This window comes from Agelaius tricolor, unplaced genomic scaffold, assembly GCF_023055355.1.
Source record: "Agelaius tricolor isolate 1412-34295 unplaced genomic scaffold, bAgeTri1.0.p SCAF_9, whole genome shotgun sequence".
Taxonomy (NCBI): Eukaryota; Metazoa; Chordata; class Aves; order Passeriformes; family Icteridae; genus Agelaius; species Agelaius tricolor.
In genome coordinates this window covers 3,330,514-3,353,004 of record NW_027269269.1, presented here as the reverse complement: position 1 = coordinate 3,353,004, position 22,491 = coordinate 3,330,514, and the positions used below count along the sequence as shown (strand labels likewise).

Genomic DNA, 22,491 nt, shown 5'->3' with positions numbered 1-22,491 from the left:
GAAATTTTTTACTTTTTCTGAATAAAGTTCAGAAATACTGAGGATCTTGTATGATCTTGATCCATTGCATTGCTTCTGTCAGCATAGATACTCACTGGTTTACAAATACCTGCCAGCAGGTATTTGTGCTGCTCTTAATTCATTCAGCCAGGTGTAGAATGCATCAGTTCATCCATATTTTCAGCAGAATTACCCGAAAGGTTTCCCAAATGTTTTCAGGGCTTGTGGCTTCTGAGATCTGAGTGTAGCCTGAATTTGTGCAGTGGTCCTTGTGATGATACATTTTTGTTGTTCTTATGTATGAACAGCTGGATTAGTGTGCAGATGTAAGCCATAGCTTCTTCAGTACTTGTCAGTGTGACTGAACAGGAAAGACTTTAGTTTAGAGTAGAATTCTATTGCCTGAAATTAAGGGAGTGGTTTGAAGATTTTTCTTCTGGGAAATTTTTTTTTGAGGTTTAATCTAGTGGGTGAATATGGATGCTGGTATTTTGGAAGGCATTTTATAAATAGAGCTTCAAAAAACAGAAAGATGCGTACTGCTTAAGTGAATCTGTCATTATAACCATCTGTTTTAGTTTCTCGGCTACAAGATGCTAGAAGGGGAGAGCAGTTTTGAAACTGGTCTCTGCCTAACCTGATGGTTATGATATGGTTTGTGGAAGGCAGAGCTGTGATCATAGTTCATATCTTTGCCTGATGAAAAGTAAGTGTGCTTGGGCACAATTTGAGTAGGTAATGTTACTAAATCATTCAGCATAGCATAGCCTTAAAAACTGCTTTATGATTTCTAATGGAATTTGTCAACTCTTAGGGCAGTCAGTATGCTATTGTATTAAATTCCATCAGAATTTTACAATTGTCTTTTCTCTCCAAAGACAGCACTTGTGATGTGATAATGAGGGCATTCTTTGTGTGGTTCCTGCTGTTGCTGGTTGATCTGGAATTACAGGGGTTCAAATCCTGAGTGAGAATTTTTGGACTGCAAACTCCTCTTACGCCTTCTATAAACTGGAAACTGTTGTCCTTTAATAAATCTATTTCATTTAAAGATTGCCTGTTATAAAATGGAAATAATTATCAGTTATCTAGTTAAAGCTTTTTATTCCATTTTTGTTATGCAAGATACCTGTAGTTTCCTCATGTATGACAGACAGAAATTGCTCATGATGAGCAAGCCAAGCTGGGCTATTGCCAAAGGTGGTGGAGTTTTGAGGGGGGGAAAGGGCAGAGGCAAGGGAAGGTGTGGCATCATGACACAAGAGATTTGGGCTTCCTGTTACCCTAAGGCAGAATGATCTGTTGCATTTGCTCTGTGTTACATTGCTAATGAAATGCATCAGAAACAAGAGTGAATTCAAAAATTTAGCTTTTTGGTAAGAAGAAATGCAAGAGTGAAAGGAAGGAAAGAAGGTGAAGGTGATAGGGAGCAAAAGCAGACTCTATGGTGGAAAGGTAGCACTGAAGAAGAGTGTGTTATTTTATAAGCTAGTAATGTGGCTTTATTTTTCCTCTTGGATCAGCTAAGTGCAGTGATTCAAATTGAATTGTGGTGATTTGCTCCAACATTGAAAGACTCAGGCTGACATACTGAATGGTATCAGTTATCCTCAATGGCTTTGCAGAATTTAAGTATGCAGCGTGTTCTGGCTGTGGCTGTTGCAAACCAGTTCTTTCTATCTCATAACCTGACAAGGTTTTTTGGGTTTTGGAGGGAGCTTCTCATTTGTTTTGGTGGTGGTGTTTGTTGGTTTGGTTTTTTGTGGGTTTTTCTTTGTTCTTTTAGGAAATTATTTATAACTCAGCGTCTCTTTCCTTATTAAGTTAAGGGTTTATGTCTGATACATGGAACTAAAATGGCTTCCTCCCATCCCCTTCAGATGCTCAAAGACCAATACCTTGGCTACAGGAAAAGCTTTCTGGGAGATGCCATGGATGTGTTTGAAGCAAGACGAACAGAAGCAAAGAAGTGGCAAAGCGCACCACGCGTTACCACTGGACCGACCCCTTTCAGCAACATACCAAATGCAGCAGCCGTTGCAATGGCTGCAACACTTACTCAGCAGCAACAGCCTGCTACAGGTCTGAGTGCATTCAAGTTATAGATTATTAGTGTTATGACAATAGTAAATTCGTGTAACATTTTCTATGAGGTCTTCCTTTGTGTTAGACTGAAAATCTAAACGTTGTGATGAGCGAAGTTACTGATACATAGCCAATAGAAAAATGCAGGGTAGACTTAGCAATAATTATACAACAGATACTTAATCTTGTGGATTTACTTGTATTAGTGATACTTACTGTATTGTTCTAACTTACCCCTTGGAATGTGAGTCTTCACTCTTAAGTAACATCTCTGAATACACGTAGTATAGCCTCTTTCCAGAAATTGTATCATTACAGTAAATTATTTTAAATTGGAGAGGAGAGAATATCTAAATGCATACTATCTTTTCTTTATGTAAAATTAATAATGCTTTTTTATATAGCACTTTGGAACTGTAAAATGAAAAATGCTGTAGAACAAGAAGGATAGTGAAGCAAATCTCTGTAGAATAGGAAGTCAAATGTCTGGCTTATTTTGCAGCCAACTCTTTTGTCAGTATGACGTCGGAGCATTTTGCTGGCCATTCTACTATTGTGAATAATTAGTAGAGAAAGTAGAGTGGGTCACTGGTTCTGCCTGTGCATGTGAGTAAGAGGAAGACCAAAACAAAGGAAATGCATGACCCACTGCAAATAAATAGTGGATACATGTGGCAAAGGAAATAATTTAAGGCACCTTAATTGAGGTTGTTATACTAACCAACCGTCTCTGAGGAATTTCAGAATACAGACAACTGAATTTGTATGTAATCAGGGAACAGAAATAAGGTCAATTCCATTTAATTTTACTTGAACAGATATATATATCTGTGTCAGCAAATTATGAAGAGTATTGGTAGCTTCATTCTACCTTTAATTTCCTAAAATATTATTCACATAGGTGTACTGAAAGCGATAGTGCTTTCTCTGGTCTTGTAACAGCAGTGATATTTTGAATGATGCTAATTAGAGACATATGCAGCAACCATGTTAAGTTCGACACATTACTCAATTGTCATTGCCTTTTCATAAGAGAAATACAATATGCTTCCAGCCCTCACCCTTCTAAACAGCAGGGAGATGGGTTTAAATTATAGGTATGCCAAATTACTTTGAACAGAACCCAAAATCTTTGTGAAATACTACTTTTCAGAATTTCAGTCATAGACCACAGTCTTTCTATTGTTGCTATGTTAATTCATTGAAATTTTCTTGAGGTGGCATCTTCAAAAGAGTTTGGTTTTAAACAGAAAACATGAGTTAATGTAATATTATGCTTCAGAGGTTTTAATCCAGATAGTAGTATTGTTGCACAGTGTTTGTGCAGCCTAATATTGCCAAAGTAATTTACTCTTCATCTTTTTCCTTATCTTACATTTGGTTTTTTTAAAGGATTAGTTGTTTATGAAAGTCATACACTCGGGATGTCACATTTAAAATCATTCCTGCACTTTTATGAAATGAAGTGAGGGATTTGAAGTTCCTGAACTTCCTAGTCCAGATTCAAGGGAACTGCTAATAACTTCAGTGAACTTATGCCACTTACGGCATGACTTTGTGAATATTCTCTTAGTAATAGGAACGAAGAGAGGAGGGGGAAAAAAAAATCAAATGGCAGAATTGGCCTGTACCAACATAACTGAGGTAATGTGACTCTGTACCTTGAGATACTTTGTAACATTTTGTAGTGAAAGGAGCAAATGGGAGTGTGTGAAGTTTGGTTTGTGGTTTGTCTCTTTTTTTCGTAGTTGTTTTGACAGAGTATTTCAGAACCCAAAATTGTGCCAACTACAAGCGTGATGCAGATAGAACAAAGCCATTAACTTATATCAAACATGTCAGCAGAAGTAGACAACAATATTTTTACTACTTACTCAGTTGGAATACTTTTACCCTCTGTGCAACTCACTGGAGGACCTGAAGAAATAGAAATAGATTGATGTTCTGAGTGGCACTTTAAGAATACTTGAAACTCTTTAGGGTTAGATGAAAGAAAAAGGTACTCAGAATTCTCTCTAGATCAACAGTAGAATTAGTCAGGCCTAAACTATTTCAAAGATACCTTGAAGCCCTAAAAGTTTGTTAAATGGGAACATTTCATAGCTTTCCTAAGTGACTCATTTCAGAGCTTGACTTTTTCCTAGTTTCAGATTAAGGCCACTTTTTGTTTTGGAGAAAGAGAAGAATCTGTTCTTTCAGTTTTGCAGGAATCTTTAAGGACTGCCTCATCTTCATTTCCTTTTTATTGCTTGAGTTTTTAGATGGCCATTTGCTGTAGTAATGCAAATGCTGCATGTTTTAGTTTTGTATTATGTTGTCGTGAATTGCATATACTATCTGCTAGAAGTTAAAATCATACATATTTCTTTGCAAGATCTGGATCTTGAAGGGTGGGATAGATGAGGGATGGGAAAAGGTTCTGAGAAAAAAGGCTGTGAAAAGAGGTGTATATAAAGGGAGGGGTAGAGGATGTCTGTGTAATACCTGATCTGCTATTGCTGTTTTTGCAAATGAGAATTAAACAAGAAAATTAATCTGGCCTTTATAAAGTTCTTGATGAAAAATGTAATATATAATACTCTAGTATTGAGGGATCAGAATGCTTAGTCTCTTTTAAAAAATATTTGATGTTTACAATGTTAAGTATTTAGTAAGATTAACTTAGAGTTAGTTACTGTTCTTTCTCTGAAAAAAGATAAATAATAATTTATTTTACATTTCTTTTCAGAAGTCAAAAGTTTAGTAGCTACATCTAAGCTGTGGGATCAGGGAATGTTTTCCCAGTTCCTGGGTGTAGATATGCACCCTGTGTTCTCTCTGTATGCCCAGACCTTTCTGGCTTCTATTGAAATAAATAAAGCCAGTGAGTCCTGGCCATATGAAAGAAAGGGAGCAAAAATGCACTCCACCACTCACCTGAGATGGATAATCACAACATCAGGACTGTGGTGTGCACATTAAAGCACAATTTTTGTGCAGTTTTTTAAGCTAGAATTACTGAAATTATGCTTAAGTTTTGGCTGTACACAACCTTTCTCCCTAGTTTGGCACTTTCATTCTGAGCACAGCTTTTTTGGTAGCAGTGAGGCTGGTCATGCTTTTTTGCAGTAGCAGATAAAATTTTAAACACTGCCTCATCTGCACCCTCCCTGAGCAATCTTGAACAACGTGGAAGTTACAATGATGGTGGCTATGCTACCTATTTATGTTGATGGGATCACAATATAAGATTTCAAAGGAAGTGAAAGCCTAGTGCACCAAGACCTGTAAATGCATGAGGCTGCAACTGATGTTTTTTGGGTAAGACTAAACTGTCTTAAAGAAATGCTTTTCTTTAGGCTCACCTTTTGTCATATAGAAATAACCCCCTAAGAAACTCACTCTCTCCTTTACTGGTGAAGTACAAAATTAGTCGAAGCATTATGCAGCTGTTAGCACACTTTGTTTTGACTTAACTCACTGTGAGACTGAAGTTCTAATTGGAAAGGATACTCAAATTTTATAGCACTTAAACTTCTTATTATGTGGTTTGATATTGACTTTGGTTAAAATTAACCAGTGTATGACTTCATCATAATCAGATCTAAATTGTAATGCTAAATTTACTCACTGTTTAGACCAGCTGTAATTTAAAAAATTGCAGAACATCAGTAGGAAATCTGTCTGACCTGTCTGGCTCTCTGTAATGGGTCCTATTCATTAAACTGAAGTGCTCTACAGGGCAAATACATCAAGTTCTAAAATGTTAAAACACTTTGTTATGAAGAATTTGTCTTGTTCCTGTAATAGCCGGAAGTGCCATTTTTTTCTTGCTAATACTCTCGGCTTCAAGGAGTCTTACTAGTCTTTTGCTATTGAAAATTATGTTTACTTACAAGAAGTATAAGCAGTGATGATACCTTCAGAACATTATGGTACAAAGTCAACAAATATCATATGCTGTTGCTCAATAAAAAGTTTGTTAGCCTAAGGCATAAGCCTGTTTTATATGATCTGAGGTGTTTTAGTATAATGTTTTTTACTGGCTTTAAAAACGCATGTTGCATTTGGTAAAAAGCTTGGCCTGGAGGACTGTAGTGTTTTGTTTATAAGGTCTTCCACTAACAGTGCCTCCTACTGAGATAGAAACCTGTGTACTTGAGAAGGAACTGGATATGTGTTTTTGGGTTCTTTCAGTTAATTAGCTCACTGACTTGTGTAGGGGGTTTTGGTTTTTTGTCATTTTTCTTATTTTTTAAGAGCTGCTAGGTAGATGTATCAGTATTTAAACTGGATGTAAACAAGTTTAGTTTGAAATCTGTGGAAATTTGTAATTGCAACATCTGATATACTTTTTTTAAAATGGAAGAAATAGCTTGGGTTTTCCAACTATTCCCTGCTAAGCAGAATCTGAAGGCTAACAACTTTAGTTGGCCTTAAAATTTAGTTTTAACACTACTTGGTGTATACAGATGTTATTCAGCTTGGATCACGTAAGAATTTTGTGTTCCTAGCAAAAGTTGTTACTTTTCAACATACAGTGCCTTTCACTTGATTCAAAATGATTTTCCATTTAAATCTTGAAATACTGAAATTATTTTTAAGAGCTTGAAATATTCACATTTTAAAACTATATATAGATATTTGTAATGGGAAATTTTGAATGAAAATAGCCCAGATGTCATAATGGTTTAGGAAAAAGGTCAAAATCATCTGAGCTTTATAGTAATATTTGAATAAATCATCACTTTCACAGATACAGGATGTCAAGTATGTTCAAAGATGGAGAAGGCCATCTTGAGCAGAGGTGCGGATGTCTGTGGATTAAGAGTTTGGCACTGTATTTTATCTTTAATGGTTAAACTTTTTAAATAGTGCACTGAAAACTGTTTGAAAAAGACAGGAATAGAAGATTGTACTGTGAAAACTGTCAAAATATATTATTTATCAGAATTAATTATTTTAAAATGTGTTAGTGATGGGCTAGCAAGTTGATTCTTTATTCCCCAAGGTTAAGGTAAAATCAAAAAAGGAACTGAGACTGTAAATTTCATCTTGGCAGACTGAAATTGTTTTTTGACAGTCCTGCATCTTAATGTGGATATGCAGGGAAAGTACTGTCAACTTTTTTAAATTATGGAACAAACTCTGAAATTTTGAATGTATCTAATTCATTAAGGTACACTGAACTGTGCCTTTTGTAAATGATTATTTGAACAGGTGGTTTGACTAGTTTACCTTATTGAATGGTGTTATGTAGCAGAGCTTAACAGAACTCAGTTATCACTTGTGTGGAAAAAAAATGAATTGTCATGTTACTGTGTAATTGACTTGCTTAAAAATGAACAATAAATTTAATAAAATTAAGTCATTGTCTTGTTTTTTATCTTAGTGTTCTGTTTAAATTTGGATGGAATACTTGAGTAGTTTTGAAGACTCCTATTGATTAAATTAATTTTAGGTAATACAGTTTTAGTTACTTTAGTGTCAGTTCTTATGTTTCTAATTTGAAAGCTCTCCCTTACTCTGATTCCATTAATACAGGTGGCAAAATGTTGTTACCTATGAGTTCTCTCAAGGTTTTGATTAACATTTTAAAGCTTACGGTGAGACTGGGTAACTTTTAAAAGTACTAAATTATGTTTTTATGTTATTAGTTTTGGTTAGTTTCACCTTACTGCAATCAGTATTTTCTTAGATTTTTGGTAAATGAATGTAGAGGCAGACAGTTAAGTGAGAAATTTTGATGAGGTAAAATCTGGGTTCTTAATGGGGTTTGTTGAAAGCAATGATGTTCACATTATCAAGTACTTGAATAAGTAAATAAAGGACCTCTTTACTGTCAAAGAGTAAGGCAAGTTTGTTCTCATTTTTTTTGTACCAGGGCCACAGCCATCTCTGGGAGTTAGTTTTGGAACGCCATTCGGCTCAGGTATTGGCACTGGCTTGCAATCAAGTGGCTTAGGTTCTTCAAGCCTTGGAGGTACACTTTAACTTTTCTAATCTTTCATTGAATTATTATACCGCACAGCTGAATCTCTTGCAAACCTTGCACTCCACTAAGAGGATGATCTTTTTCAGGGAAAGACTTTACAGTTTGGCAGGTCTGTGCTTTCCAGGCTTCTTCCTGCCTAGCAGAAGGAGTTGCTAGGGCTAAGCCATTGTAGTGAAACCCCAAGATAAACAGGATTAGGTAATCACAGAGAGGTTGTGCTCTAAAAGCTAGGGAAGGACATCAAGTGTGTTAGAACTACAACTTGACTGAATATTACCTATATGAAAGTTAGGCACCTGAGACATTAGATCACATTGTAGATAATCCATGGAAGTTTTTCAGCATTTAACTGTGGGGACCTTCTGCTTGTATTAAGATGAGAAAAGTTACTGCCATTCTGTGATCCTGAAATCTGTTTGCTTTAGCACTCACTCTGTGCCTCAGTGCTGAGGTGGAGAAAAAAAATCTCTCCCCCAGCTGAAAAAGCAACATGTGAAAGTGAGGGCAAAATACTTATTGAAATGTTAACAGTGCTGGTGAGGACTGTATTCCAGGAGGACACATGACTGTGAAAAAGTAGGCAATATTAAAAAAAAAAAAAATTTCAAGTTAATGTAGACTTTTTATTTTACATGTAATGTGTTCTTAGCACTAGAGCTACAGATAGAATTTAAGTGAGTACCAGAATCTAATGGGCATGTAAATTTCCTGTCTATATAGGTTGGGGTTCCTACAGATACTAATGTTTTCTGGAGCTTTTATAAGATCTGCAAAGAAAGTTGTTACATCTGCTGAGCACGAACATAACATGGTTTTTCTTGTTACATCCTCCCTTCTCTGCAGCCTCAGTCCCCATTCCTACATTTTACCTGTGAGCTGAACATATGAGTCAGTGTCGTAATGTATTGAAAATAATTAAGTGTCACTCAGTATTGGAAAGATGATGTGACCTGGACATTACATGAGCTTTACCTTTAATAAACATCTTAAAATACCTTTCTACCTACCAGTGTCCCTTCTCATCAGATTTTAAGTGTTTTCAGATAAAAGAAAATCTGTATACCTAAACAAGGAAAAAGTGAAAATAATGTGCTAAAAGGAAATTACTTTCGAATTACCAGTTTTTCCTGCAATGTTTTAAATGCCTTAAAAAAAAAAAAATTCTTCCATTTCTGCTGAAAAGGTTGTAGACTAAAGATTGTTCACCAGTCTTACATATGTAAATAAATGAACATTCCAATTGCTTTTAGTTTTGTCCAAAATCCTGACTTGTATTCTCTTTTTTTTCCTAGCTCTCTGCCTAGGAAGGTATTTGTTTGCATCATTAATTTGCAAAATGTCTTAACAAATCCATAAGACTCTGATAGAAGCAAATGTAGAAGAATAAACACATACCTGCAAAATAGCCTGTAGGTGTGTTCTTGGAAACAAATTGGCTGAATGATTACATAAGTTTGTTTGGGATTTTAATCTTAGGGATTTGGGTTTTTGAACAGGACAGTTTCTTGTGTATGCTCTGGAAGTTCTATTTTAATTGGGGAAATTTGCTCTCTTTCCTTGATTAATGTTCAGTTTACATTGACAGTGATAAACAGAGGCTTTTACATTTAAGTGTATAAATTATTAGCATAGATCCTATGCTTTGTTAAATATTTACAGACACCTTGCCTGATCATTGGTTATGAATTTCAACTTAGAAAAGACAAAAGAGTGTGTCATTTAAATGAACTGTCTTACATGGAAATGATTCTTGTCATTACCTACCCTTAATTTGATTTTAAAATCTTAGAAAACTTGAGAACACTGCTCCAGATAGTGTGTTCAGTCCTTACTTGTTTTAAAATCTCAAAAATACTTCTGTAAAGGAATGATAAAGGCTCAGTTTGCAGTAAATAAAAGGATTTTTCCTCTCTTGAAACTTAAGATGGGAGCATGATTTCCTCAAACATAAATACAAAAACTATTTTCTTTTTGAAAACCTGAGACAGCCAAAATCAGAGTATACAGTGTTCTTATAGTTCCTATTGTCTGGCCTCTATTTCACGTTTCAAATAACAATTTAGTTTTTCTTCAGAGTGACCTCATATTAATAACACAATTTGAAACCTTAAAAAATTTGTATTATGAAACATGAATGTCAGTTGCAAAATCAACAGCATTAAATTTTGTCACAGCTATACATTTAAGGTTGCCCTTTAATGGTGATTTTTCACATTAAATATTGTGAAATTTGTTTCTATTCTGTATTTAAACTATTTTGTAGTTTCCTAGATAAAGCTGATCCCTAATAACCTGGGAAGGGAACGACTCCAAAATAAGCCAAGTGTAAACTGAAGAAAATGCTTTTACTCTGTTTTAAGCATATTTCTTTTTTCTAGAGTTATAGATGAAGATTGTGACTTTCTGTGATAAGTCATGTAACTTGTATCTGAAATTTCTTCATTTCGGCTCATTTGGTTACCATTTCCTGCCAGTTTAATAGCAATTCAATAGATAGTTTTTAAACTCTGATAGTTCACACCACCTGTTTTTATAATTTTTTCTTTACTCAGTTTTGGATTTTGAAGGTAGTATTTTTCTCGATGCTTTCCAGTTTGCACTGTTTTCTTAACACAATGCTGTGTCAAGGATAAATACTCTTCAGACAATAATCTTAGGAGTATTTGTTTACAAATAATGCTTAGCATTATGTTTGGGTTTAGAATACTCACCTAAAACCTATATGTCTTTAATTGCTGTGTCTGTAATTTTTTTTGTTGTATGTCTTTACTATTATTCTACTAGGATTTGGAAGTAGCTCTGCCTTTGGAAGTAGTGCCACAGGAGCGTCATCATTTGGGTTTGGAAGTACAAGTAAACCATCAGGAAGTCTAAGTGCAGGTTGGTTTGTTTCTTTTGAATTCAAAAATCTAGTTTATTTTAAAGCAAGATTGATTATAAAACTGCTGCACTCGCTCCAAGAAATTGATTGTTTAAAGTTGCATGTGTATATCACTATTAACATAACTATTTACTTGCTAGAGACACATTTTCAGATAAGTTTCTGGGTTCTGTTGGAGGTCCTATGTAGACAGTATTGATTGAGCATTAATGTTTCCCATTTCATGGTGTCTGTCCTAGTTAAGAGTGGAAGCAGGAGGTCAGATACAGCCTCATACAGAGAAGAGCAGTTGTGACTTGAATGCATGGTATGAGTTACTGATTGAAATTCGTGCATAAATTAGTGACAAATATACTAGTAATTTGACTTACTATATTTACTAATAAGGTTAAAATTATTTTCTGGAAGCCCAGAGGTTTCCTTAAAAATATATAAGTGCTTACTCTGAGTAGTGATTTATATGTGTTGTATCTTTGTATATATTTATAATTCATTATATCAACTACTTTGAAAACATTTCTGTGGCAATTGAACTACACAGTACTCATTTAGCTATTTTGGTTTTGTTTTTTGGGGGGTGATAAAATATGGATGTTATTGTGCCTTAACTCAGAAGTCTGAAATTTAGCTGGCACTTCTATTTACCTTTTAAATAGGAATAATAGGTTACTAAGTTATTACTAAGCAAATAGCTTCTGTAGTCTGTCTTGAAGTCTTTTTTCAATGGCACATTGAAGGAGGATCGTGTCTCAAAAAAAACATTTGATCAACTGCAATTAAAAGAAAACAGCATTTTGCTGTTATTTACTAGGAAGCGCTATGATTTGTATTCTGGATTCTCCTTGGTTAGTGATGAGTTGCTAGGCCTGTAAAGTACTTTAAGCTTTGCATTATAAGGTGGAAATGGCTCCCTGAGTTGGCTGTGTAACATTTATGAATACTAACAACCTAGCAGGTTCTTGGTGGAACTCTTTACAGTATCTGGTGTCCAAGCATCAGCCTTCTTTTACTTAGTTCTTAACATGAGAAACAATTGGAAACTTACACTGCTTATGGTTTTATCTTGTAGCCTATTGTTCCTGAGTCTATATTAAATAATATTGCAGCATTTAAAGCTGCTGGATTACAAAGTTAATAGTTTAGTTTTTAGCATACTAAAAATAGAATTACAAAACTACTTGTATGGATCAGTTGTCCATCACTAAATAAGTATCAAGCCAAAATAAATACCAAGTCTGTCTTTGCTATGTTGGTGGTGTGCAGAGGCAATTTAGATACCATTTCCCTCAAACCAGACTTTGTCATGGAGTCAATGCCATCAGTCTCTTTTGCAAATGAAGGGATTGCACCCAATGAAATTAAGATTGTCAGTTATCTCAAAGGAGTCTCAGCTACAGAAAGTAGCTGAATAAAACCAAGTGAAATGTAATTTCTGACTTTTTTTGCTTTGAAAATCAGGTGGTCATGAAATCCTTATCTAGACGGGTTATGGAATAGAAACCACTATTAAAAATTTGGGAGCCCAGAAACACACTAACTTTTACCTTCTATATCCAAAACCTTATGTCATACAGCACCTGGATTGTGTATGATCTTTAATTTTATTGAGGGTGTATAAATGTGTATAAATTGGTTTGAATGATACCTGAGGCTAGCTAGGTTATATTTACTTCTGTTAAATTAGTTGTGTCCTGTTTCTTAGGTATCTTAGGTATCATTTACAGGATGCTGAAAGCATATTATGGTTTATCTTACAGTATAATGGTTGCATCTTGTTTCTGAATGTGTTTCTTTGAAAAAGCTAAGAAAGTGGGGTGAATATGGGTTATGGAATTCACTGTTGGGGCTGCTTGGGTTTAGATATGAGCAGTTAAGTATTTTCCCAGACAAATGTGTCTGGGAACATGAGGTAAGTGTGTGTTCCAGCACACACTGTTCAGGCTGCTTAGGGTGCCCTAGCTCTCCTCCACAGATTTTTGATAAGTTTGATCTTATCTTAAAACTATAATTATAGATCCCCAAATTAGTTCTGTCAGGAGTTTGATTTTTATAAGTTTGGTTTAATTGCTTTAAAAGATGCAAAAATATTTGTAGTGGTATTACTGCTCTTCTCAGTTTCACTTTGTGTTTGAGGAGAAAATTCTGAGTCCTCTAAGAGTCTTTGAGCATCTTCTAATAGTAAATTTGGCTTGGTTCAGGAATGGTTGTTGTGTTCATCAGCAGATGAAAAGCAGAGCAGCTTCAGTGTGCTTGCAGTTTCTTTAGTGGACACAGTTGTGAGATGGAACAGTGAATCAGGTGTCCCTCTGAAACACACAGAGACACTCCAGAAAGCTGACTCCAAAACAAGTCCCATTTAATTGCTAATCTTACTCGTGTAATGGCAACCAAAAGCCTGATGTTAGTGGGCTATTGTAAAGGACATCAGACTCTCCAAGTAATGGGAAAAGGAAAAAAATCACCATTGAATTTATTTAACAATTTATTGCTAAGAGGAAGGCAAGTGTTCAAACACACTTTTTGTGAAAACAGATGGTAAATATACTTTGAAGATCTGAGTTGAAAACTCTTGTTGGAGACTTATTTTTATTGAAGAATTGCAGCCTCAGTAAACTAGATAAGAGATAACAAGTGGGATCATGGCTGTATGGACTCATACTGCTGAAAATCAGACCTTAATACAATCTATGAGCAGCTTTTAGATAGAGAGACTATAATAAATCAGTCAAAACTGTTCTTGAAATACTTTTTGATCTAGAGCACCCATTGTGGTATGGGAGATGAAAGCAGGAATGGATTGCCATCTGATGAACTGCTGTTTCTCCCTGTAGTATTAAAATTACCCAAAAAATGCTGTTATGGGGAGGTACTCACCTTTGGCTTACCAAGCTAAAGGGCTGACAGAAGATGCACAAGCCCAGTGAATAAAGTGTGATCATAACACCGTTTGGGGAGATGTGAAACTGTGTCCTTGAAGGGCAGGTTGTCATTTACTTCCTGAAAATCACTGTTCACACATAAATAATTCTAATTTCAGCAAGGACATTGTTGATCGCATTATACCTATGGTTCAAGACTTTGTGAGTCTTCCATCTAAACTGAGCTGTTCTGTCACTGATTGTCTTTTCTTGCAACAGAAATGAGATTCAATGTGTATCTTGTTTAAGTTTTTTATCTTGAAGATTTTTCATTTGAGTGTTCAGCTTTAGGGTTTGGTTTACTTCTGATGAAACTTGGTACCTTGGCCTTGTTATGCTGCCATGGCAGGAGAAACCATACAGATGAATTTCACATCTACTTTTGTATACTTTTATGGCTGCCCTTAATGCCACTTCTAACATAACAGCTATTACTTTCCAGGCCGTATCTAAATTAACAAGCATGTTCTCAGTCTTTCATCCCATATTTTATGCATCTCTTACTGTAATACTACTCAAGTAAACTGTAGCCTGCCTTCCCTGCAGGCTTCAAAATAATCCCTGCATCTAGAAGCAGCAAGGTGGAGGTAATTGATGAAACACTTTACTCTTGCCTACTGGACTCCTGACACTACAGGTCACATGCAGCTTTATTATGAATGGCATTCATGATATTTTCTGTGGGAAGCAATGCTTGCCTGTTATCTCACATACATGAAGTAGAAAGGTAACTTTTTTTCATTCATGAGACTCCCTGATCAATCTTAGCTGGGATTCAGAGTTATCAGGGAAATGGAGTAATAATTGATGTGTTTCACCCCTTACATCCTAGGATGAGAGACAAATTAGCCCACAAAATTTAGACAAGACCCAAATGACCACTATCAGTCACTCTCATTAGTCACACTCCAGATCTGCACAACCATTACACTGACAATGAGTTCTATGCAGGCAACTGCATGCTGTAGGACTGTGAGTTACTGGAATGTTGATAATGAATTTTCTTGACAAGATGATGTGTGTAACCCAAGTCCAGACATTGCGGGAGGAAGAGTTTAATGTTATATTTTGAAGTATTTCTTAATGCAGAGTGTCAGTAACAACTGAGAGAACAGAAGACATCAGGCTTGTGAGAGCTGCTTTAGGATTCTGATGAGACAACCAGTTGGGCTTTTATTTCTGTACTCCAGAAATATTTTATGCATCGAGTTGAAGATACTGATGTGACCAAAGGATTACTTCAGCTCTCTGCTAGAGAACTAATGAAGCAATATAAAGTAATGCATATTGAAAATATACTTTTCTTGATTGTGAACCAGTCCCATTTTTCTTATTATCTTAATTGATTGCAGGTTTTCATATACAACTTGTATTAAGCTCTTTGTTAAAATCTGAACTTGCTTGTGTCTTACTTATTATTTTGTGGTCTCTTGAGACAACAAAAAGTGAAGTTGTGAAGTTCTGCTTCTTAAAGAAATCTTTGAGATATTTCTAGCATTCTCTAATAGTTGCAATTATTATCTAAGTTGATGATGCATAATTGATACAAATTTATAACAGAAAGTGAAATGAGTTAGTGTTACTGTTGGTGGAAACTGTAGGGGGGCTTTTTCCAACTGACCTGGTTTCACAGCTGCATATGTTCAGTTTGTTTACCATGATAGAAGAGGGTAGAGGAGTTAAAATAGCACAATTTGCTCAGCCAGTCATGCAGTTTTTCCAAAGCTTTGTTTCTAGTGCTGTTTTTGGTTTGTCATAAGTTTTGACTGTTTTCAAATACAAACAGTCTGGCAAGGATTTTTTTGAGCCTTTTCTGCCTCACATGTAAGGTGTGGTATGTGCCACGTGTGTAAGAAGAAGACTGAGCACTCCAACTCCAGCTTTGCCATTTCTCTGCTGTGAGTGAAGTGAATGGTCCATGGTCCACCTGTGCCTGCTGCCTTCCCTCCCACCTTAGGAGTGCACCGCATGTTTATGCTGAGAACTTGAGGAATTGTGGTTCTTCTGTTGTATGATTTCAGTGGGACTTTTGTGTGCTACTCTTGTATGGGTAATGGTATCACAGCTTGTGATTTAGGTTATGATTGTTGGCATTCACTGAGGTAGTCTCTGTTAGTGCTGCATTATCCAAGTTGCCATGGCAAGTCCAAGTGCTCTAGCAATGTGATTTACCATTGTTGATCTACGTTGGTATAAAGTGTTACAGCTGCTGGTAATAAAGTGGCTGCTGGTGAAAACTTCAAGGAGAATGAATTTACAATCCTGATATAACTGATGTTTTAAAATATTTTTCCCTCCCCCATAAGGCTTTGGGACCTCGACTACATCTGGGTTTAACTTCAGCAATCCTGGCATCACAGCATCAGCTGGCCTGACGTTCGGGGTGTCTAATCCTGCATCTGCAGGCTTTGGGACAGGAGGGCAACTTCTTCAGCTGAAGAAACCTCCAGCAGGAAACAAGCGAGGGAAAAGATAGGCACCCCTTTTAGGGAGGGGGAAGCACATCAACTTTCTTCATCTGAAAAGTCTATTTTTGTAGATTGATTAATTAAATTGCATCCCAGGAGATTTATAAAAATTTTGCTACTTTTCCCTAGTGAAATCATATTGAACAGCTATTTTCTTGTGAATAGAAACCCGTTTATGTATTTTTATTTTGGGCCCTAGTTTTAGAAATGTTCTATACTGCATTATTATTAAAGAATCTTGTAAAATCATCTATTTAACCTAATGTTAGTAGCAGAATATTTTTTGTTAATAAGCTTTATACCATATGAATATATGCATATTTGTTTTTTTTGTACAGATAAAATATATTCTAGTACAAATACTAGAGTTCATATCTTCTGTTCCTGGATATGGCCTTTAAATCTACTTCAGGGTGTTTTTGTGTATATGGATGTAAATATATACAGTACAGTGCACACATCTGTGTGTATGTATGTGTATATATATATATGTATAAAACACAGATGTGCATACCTTCCCCCATAGACAGATCTCTTTTTCTTTGTGTGTTCTGTTTCTCCATGTTGTCCTGTGGTCCCATATCTGGATGTTCCTAGGAATCATTGCTCCTGTGTCTTGTTGTTTAAAACCAGCTGAAATACAATGTTTACTAAGTCATAAAGTTTGGTTAATAGTGGTTAGTACCTGTTTTGGTTTTGCTTTGGTTTTTTTAACCTTTTTCTTGGCCCATTTAGCAGCCAACTCTAAAGAAGAATCTGGGATTTTGACACACATTTCATAGATAATGTTCCCAAACTGTTGGATTTTGTTTTTCTCCTGAGCTGAAGAGTAGGGCACTGCCGGATTTCAGCTGAAAGCTCAGGATGCCTCAAGGTCTGTGTGCAAACAGGGGTTGTCAGGCTGGATGAGCTTTTCCCTGAATGTGAGAGAGATGAGATGCACTGTCCTATTGAAAACCAAAATGAAGTGTTACAAACCCAAGTTGCTTCATGAGCTTCTCTTCAGCACTGCCTTAAAAGCAGTTGGGCATCTGCTTTTAAGAAAGGTGTAGTACAGTAACTTGCTGTTCAAAAACAGAGGAGGAATATTATGTAATTTGAAGGTTAAAGCTATTGCAGCAGTAGTTTATGAATCTTACATACTGTAACATCATAGCTTGTTTTTCTGCATCTCCAATTTGGTGTGCACTAGGAATATCCCGGAAAATATCTTAAGAAGGAAATAATAGAACAATTGATTCTTTGCAAATAATGATACTAGGTTGATGTGTGAGCATGAAACTTTGGAGCCAAGTTGATTTTATGTAGAGGTTTTGTCATTGGCTTTCTATTGTTAAAGTATTACTACCATTTTGTATGTTTTGGAAGTGTCTGCATTCAGCAGCGATTGCTCTTTGACAAATGTTTGGTTTGTCACTTAATCTGATAAAATTAAGGGAAACTGAGCACAGAATTCTTCACTTTTGTACTTGTATGTTATTGCATCTTTGTGAGCAGTCTCTTAGGAAGGGATATGTGTTTTTTTAATGTCACAGAAAAATAAAGCTTATGGTTTGTTTTGATTTCAACCTGTTTTTAAACTTTTACTGGGCTGCAGTCAAAACTGTAATGTTTGTATTTCTTTGTTACTGCTTTTTTTAATAGTTAATATGTTAAACCACTGGACTCTTATAATGTATTAATTTGTGAAACTAATTCTAAATGTGTACTGTTTGTCCATATGTGCAACTTACCATTGTGCAAACAATAAAACAATAATGCTGTGATCCTTGTAATACATACTTGCTTATCTGAGAGATCATTTCCTGTCATTCTCCTGCATTACAGGAGAAACAAAAACTTGATTGGCTAATATGTAGAACTGTTCTTCCTAGAATTCATATAGTGCAGAATTGTTCTTGCTGAAGTTAGAGCCTTGATCCTGGATTGAAAGTGCAGAGGGAGAGGGGGTAAATGAAGGTATTGTATTGTGGGCTGTCTAGAATTTCTTCACTGCACAATGTAAGCCTGGATCATGGTGTAATAAAACACAGCGCTAGGAATGGCTTTGTAAATTGGGAAAGAGTCTGAGCCTCCTGGGTACCTGTGCTCTGCTTCTTTTCCGATTAAACAGCAGTTATGTCCTTAATTTAGCCTAAGTGAAAAGTGATTATATAGTAGAGTAATCACATATAGTAGTACAAACTAAAGTCAAAATGGGATTTGAAATAATTCTATTCCTAGACTGTTACTTGAGTGGTTGAATTTAGCCATGATTTTTGGATATCAGCACTGTAGACTTTGTTTCAAATTATCTTTCACCCCAATTTAAAGACATATTAATATGATTAGAGTGTAATATACATATGCATTCAAGGTTTGGCTTGGTTTTCTTCAAAGCAGGTTAAGAGGCTGACCTATATTTAAACACCATGAAATTAAATCAAATCTAGATTATCTGTTCTGTAAAGAAAGAAAAGTCTGGTCTGGAAGAAGGTTCAAGTCCACGTGCAAGATATGGTTTTCTCTTAGTTTGTACCTTGTTGTACAGCTGTGGTATGAACTTACTTATGTGACCTCTTTCTTTTACTAGAAGTAACTTTGCTTTTCCTTCAGTGTTCTCCCTGGGATGAAGACAGCAGAAGGGAAAGAGCTGTGCCTTAGATTACTTGGTTCAGGAACCTCTTTCTTTGTGCTTGTGTGTGTCTCTGTTTCTGTCAAATCATTTAGGTAGATCCTACACTTAGCTGCTTATTTCTTGTGGATTGTCAGGTTGGAGATTGAAATAAAGTGGAGTGGGTCAGAGTTTATGCATCTTCCTCACCACAAAAAATCCAAATTCAGCTACATTCCTTCCATCTACATGTTCCTAACATAACTGCATTTTGGATCATGATTTCATTTATAGCATCATTTTATTAAAAATTTGAAATAAGGCTCAGGAATACAGCTTTAGTGGCCTTTCCCCCCCTGTTTGATGTCAGTGGTATTTCCACTCCACTACTTATGAGGACAGTAGAAGTAATCCAGTCATTCATGTGAGCTCAGTTATGTTACTGGTTATACCTGGAATATGTCAGGAGAAGCACCTTGTAGATTCTTAATGGGAAATTAAGAGTATCTATCAGTACCATAAGAGTGTGTCTTATGCTCTACAAAAAGCTTGTTTCCCTAAAACTTTTTCAAGTTTCTAAGAACAAAGAACTATCTAAGTGCAAATTTTTCCAGCAATTAATTATGTAGTTTTGGGATTGTGCTGTCAGGCTGTTTCTCTGTTCCCTCTCATTCAGTAGCTTCCAGCACTGTGGCTGCTGTCTCCAGACGCTGATGGATGGTTAAAGTATCATGGGCATTGACTGGTATGGATTCTCATGGAAATGGGCACCTGGGTTTGGGGAGGAGTGACACGGAGTTGATGCCTGCAGCGGCTCTGGAAGACAGCAGTTACCCACTGTGACAGTGTCCATGGAGCTCCAGCACAGCTGTGACATTCCATCTCCCCTCAGCCAGGCTGGTAGGTTCCTTCAAAGGAGGATGGAGGTGTGACGGGGATGAAGTGTGGGGAGAGGTGAGGGGATGTAGGGCACAAACTTTGTGCTGTGAATGGCACAACTCTTTAATCCAATTCAGGATCATTTCTTCTGGGCTCAATGTTGAATGTTCATCAGGTGGCAAGAGGCTGCCAGTTATGTACTGCCACCACAGGACCCTTGTGGGGGTAGCTGTCATGCAGCATGTGCAGTGAAATGGTCTGTGACCTGCTGTGCCACTGAAAGAGCTGCAAGTCTGTGGTGTTGGTTGGGGTCCACCCAAGGATACTGACTGAAAGAGCTGGTGGAAGAACTGGCTGAGCTACTTTCAATCATTTACCAGCAGTCCTGGCTAACCAGGGAGGTCCTGGTTAACTGGAGGTCAGCAAATGGAGCACCTGTCTGCAAGAAGGGTCAGAAGGAAGATCCAAGGAACTACAGGCCTGTCAGCATGATCTCAGTGTTGGGGAAGGTCACGGAGCAAATCATCTGAAGTGCTATCATGTGGCATGTGCAGGACAACCAAGGAATCAAGTCCAGCCAGCAGGTGTGGCTGTGAAGGGCAGGTCCTGCTTGACCAATCTGATTCTCCTTCTGTGACAAGGTGACAAGCTCAGTGGATGCAGGAAAGGTTGTGTTTTCCGCTTGGACTATTGTAAAGCCTTTGACGTTCTCCCACAGTGTCCTCCTGGAGAAACTGGCTACTCATGCCTTGGACAGGTGCATTTGTATCAGTAGTAGTGTGGCCAGCAGGAGCAGGGCAGTGACTGTCCCCCTGTACCCAGCACTGCTGAGGCCACAGCTCCAATGCTGTGCTCAGTTCTGGGCCCCTCAGTGCAAGAGAGACATTGAGGGGCTGGAGCGTGTCCAGGGAAGGGCAACGGAGCTGGGGAAGGCTCTGGAGCACAAGGGCTGTGAGGAGCAGCTGAGGGAGCTGGGGGTGTTCAGCCTGGAGAAAAGGAGGCTCAGGGGGACCTCATCACTCTCTGCAACTGCCTGACAGGAGGGTGCAGCCAGGTGTGTGTCAGTCTCTTCTCCCAGTCAACAAGAGACAGAACAAGAAGAAATGTTGTCCTAGTTTGGATATTGGGGAAAAATTCTTAACTGAAAGGCTTGTTGTTAAGCACTGGAACAGGCTGCCTAGAAAAGTGGTGGAGTCACTATCCCTGGAAGTGTTCAGAAACAATGTGGGCTTGCTACTTAGGGACAGGGGTTAGTGGTGAATGTGGCTATAGTAGGTTAATGGTCAGACTGGATCTTTTCAATCTAAACAATTCTATGACAAGATATGTCACCCTTTGTTTCCTCGTTGTAAACATTTTCTGACACACTTTTTTTTAAGGTAGTAGAATTTTGTTGAACTTCAATATTTGAACAATCCTTCTGACCCATTTGACTCCTGTTGCTAGGAGGTTTATAACTTAATGCTTTTTTCACTCCACCTCAGGAATTTAATCTTTATAACCCATGGCTGCTGTTAAATGCCACAGTGAGGAGGTGAGTAGGCTGCATGTTTCGTTAGCTTTGTTTGCTGTTTTCTCATCCTTTAGAAGTAAGGCAATTCTTAATAATTCTTAAGAATTAAGTTTGGAAGCTTCTACAAACTAGAAGAGCTTCTGGTTTGATTTTACTTTTGAGTACAGACCAGCCCCCACCAGGATATTGGGTCATGTCTGTTGAACAGTTGTATGGAAAACTTGAAATACTCCTGTCCTAAATAGGTCAATAGCTGAAGAAGCAAAATATATGTATGTTCAATTAATGTTTCCTAGACTGATGGATTTCTCTTTTTTTCTTTTTGATACAGGGATCACTGTACGGCGTATGCTTGGGTACCAGCAGGACAGCACTTCATTAGAAAGTCATGTAATTGCTTCCAAAATAAAGTTCTGATTAGAAGCTGGCATATAGCTCCTGTCTGTGCATTTAATATGGCACTTTGTGGTAACAGGATATGCTTCTGGGGTGATGATGATCCTGGCCACAAAAGAAAGCTAGGAGGATGAGGTTTTGATCAGTCACGGTGCTCTACTAAAAAGGGAAAGAAACACACACTTGATGAATATTCAAAGTCAAGGATTTAAAATCAAACTTATTATTATATGAAATTTGAAAAATACCATGTCCTCTTATTAAGGGGAGAAGGGGATAAATTCTCATGGGGGGAAAAAAAGGTGACAGGCAGCTTGAGTAGACTTCAAATTGAGTGAAACCTTGGGGAAAAAAGTATGCAGAAGCTGTGCAGAGTTGGGTAATCTATTAACTCCATGGTTAAACACCTAAGCAGAAGCTACCCCTAAAGTGAAAAAACACCCAAACCTTGTCATCCTGTTAATGGTGTTAGCATTCCTTGGCTGTTTGAGCTACCCTTATTTCTTTACTAACATACACATAAAGGAATCTAACCTTTGAGCGTAAACACTTTCACTGTGGCTCTGTCTGGGGGTAAGATAGATGTGATAAAGGTGTCCTTACTGGGAAAAAAAGTCCATCTTTCAAAACAAAGTTTGCAGTGTGTGGGCCCAAATGCTAAATGGAATCAATGGCAGTGAGCAGTTAGTCCTTAGCAGTGTGGGGACATCTCTCCATCTCTGCTGGAGAACACTCGTTTTGTGACAATGTGTGGAGCAGTGATGGTGAGCATACCTGTATGTTA

The 22,491-nt window shown here is 37.0% G+C and overlaps 1 protein-coding gene across 2 annotated transcripts in view; it reads left to right on the top strand.

The window, feature by feature from the left end:
• The window catches only part of NUP58 (nucleoporin 58), a 36,318-nt gene extending 18,215 nt beyond the window's left edge, over positions 1-18,103 (top strand). For both annotated transcript variants that reach the window (XM_071434046.1, XM_071434045.1), the window contains exons 13-16: positions 1,881-2,082; positions 7,949-8,047; positions 10,844-10,939; positions 16,165-18,103. In XM_071434046.1, the coding sequence (XP_071290147.1) occupies positions 1,881-2,082; positions 7,949-8,047; positions 10,844-10,939; positions 16,165-16,334 (567 nt within the window). In that variant the 3' untranslated portion in view covers positions 16,335-18,103. The remainder of the gene's footprint in view (positions 1-1,880; positions 2,083-7,948; positions 8,048-10,843; positions 10,940-16,164) is intronic.
• Positions 18,104-22,491: the final 4,388 nt, after the last annotated feature.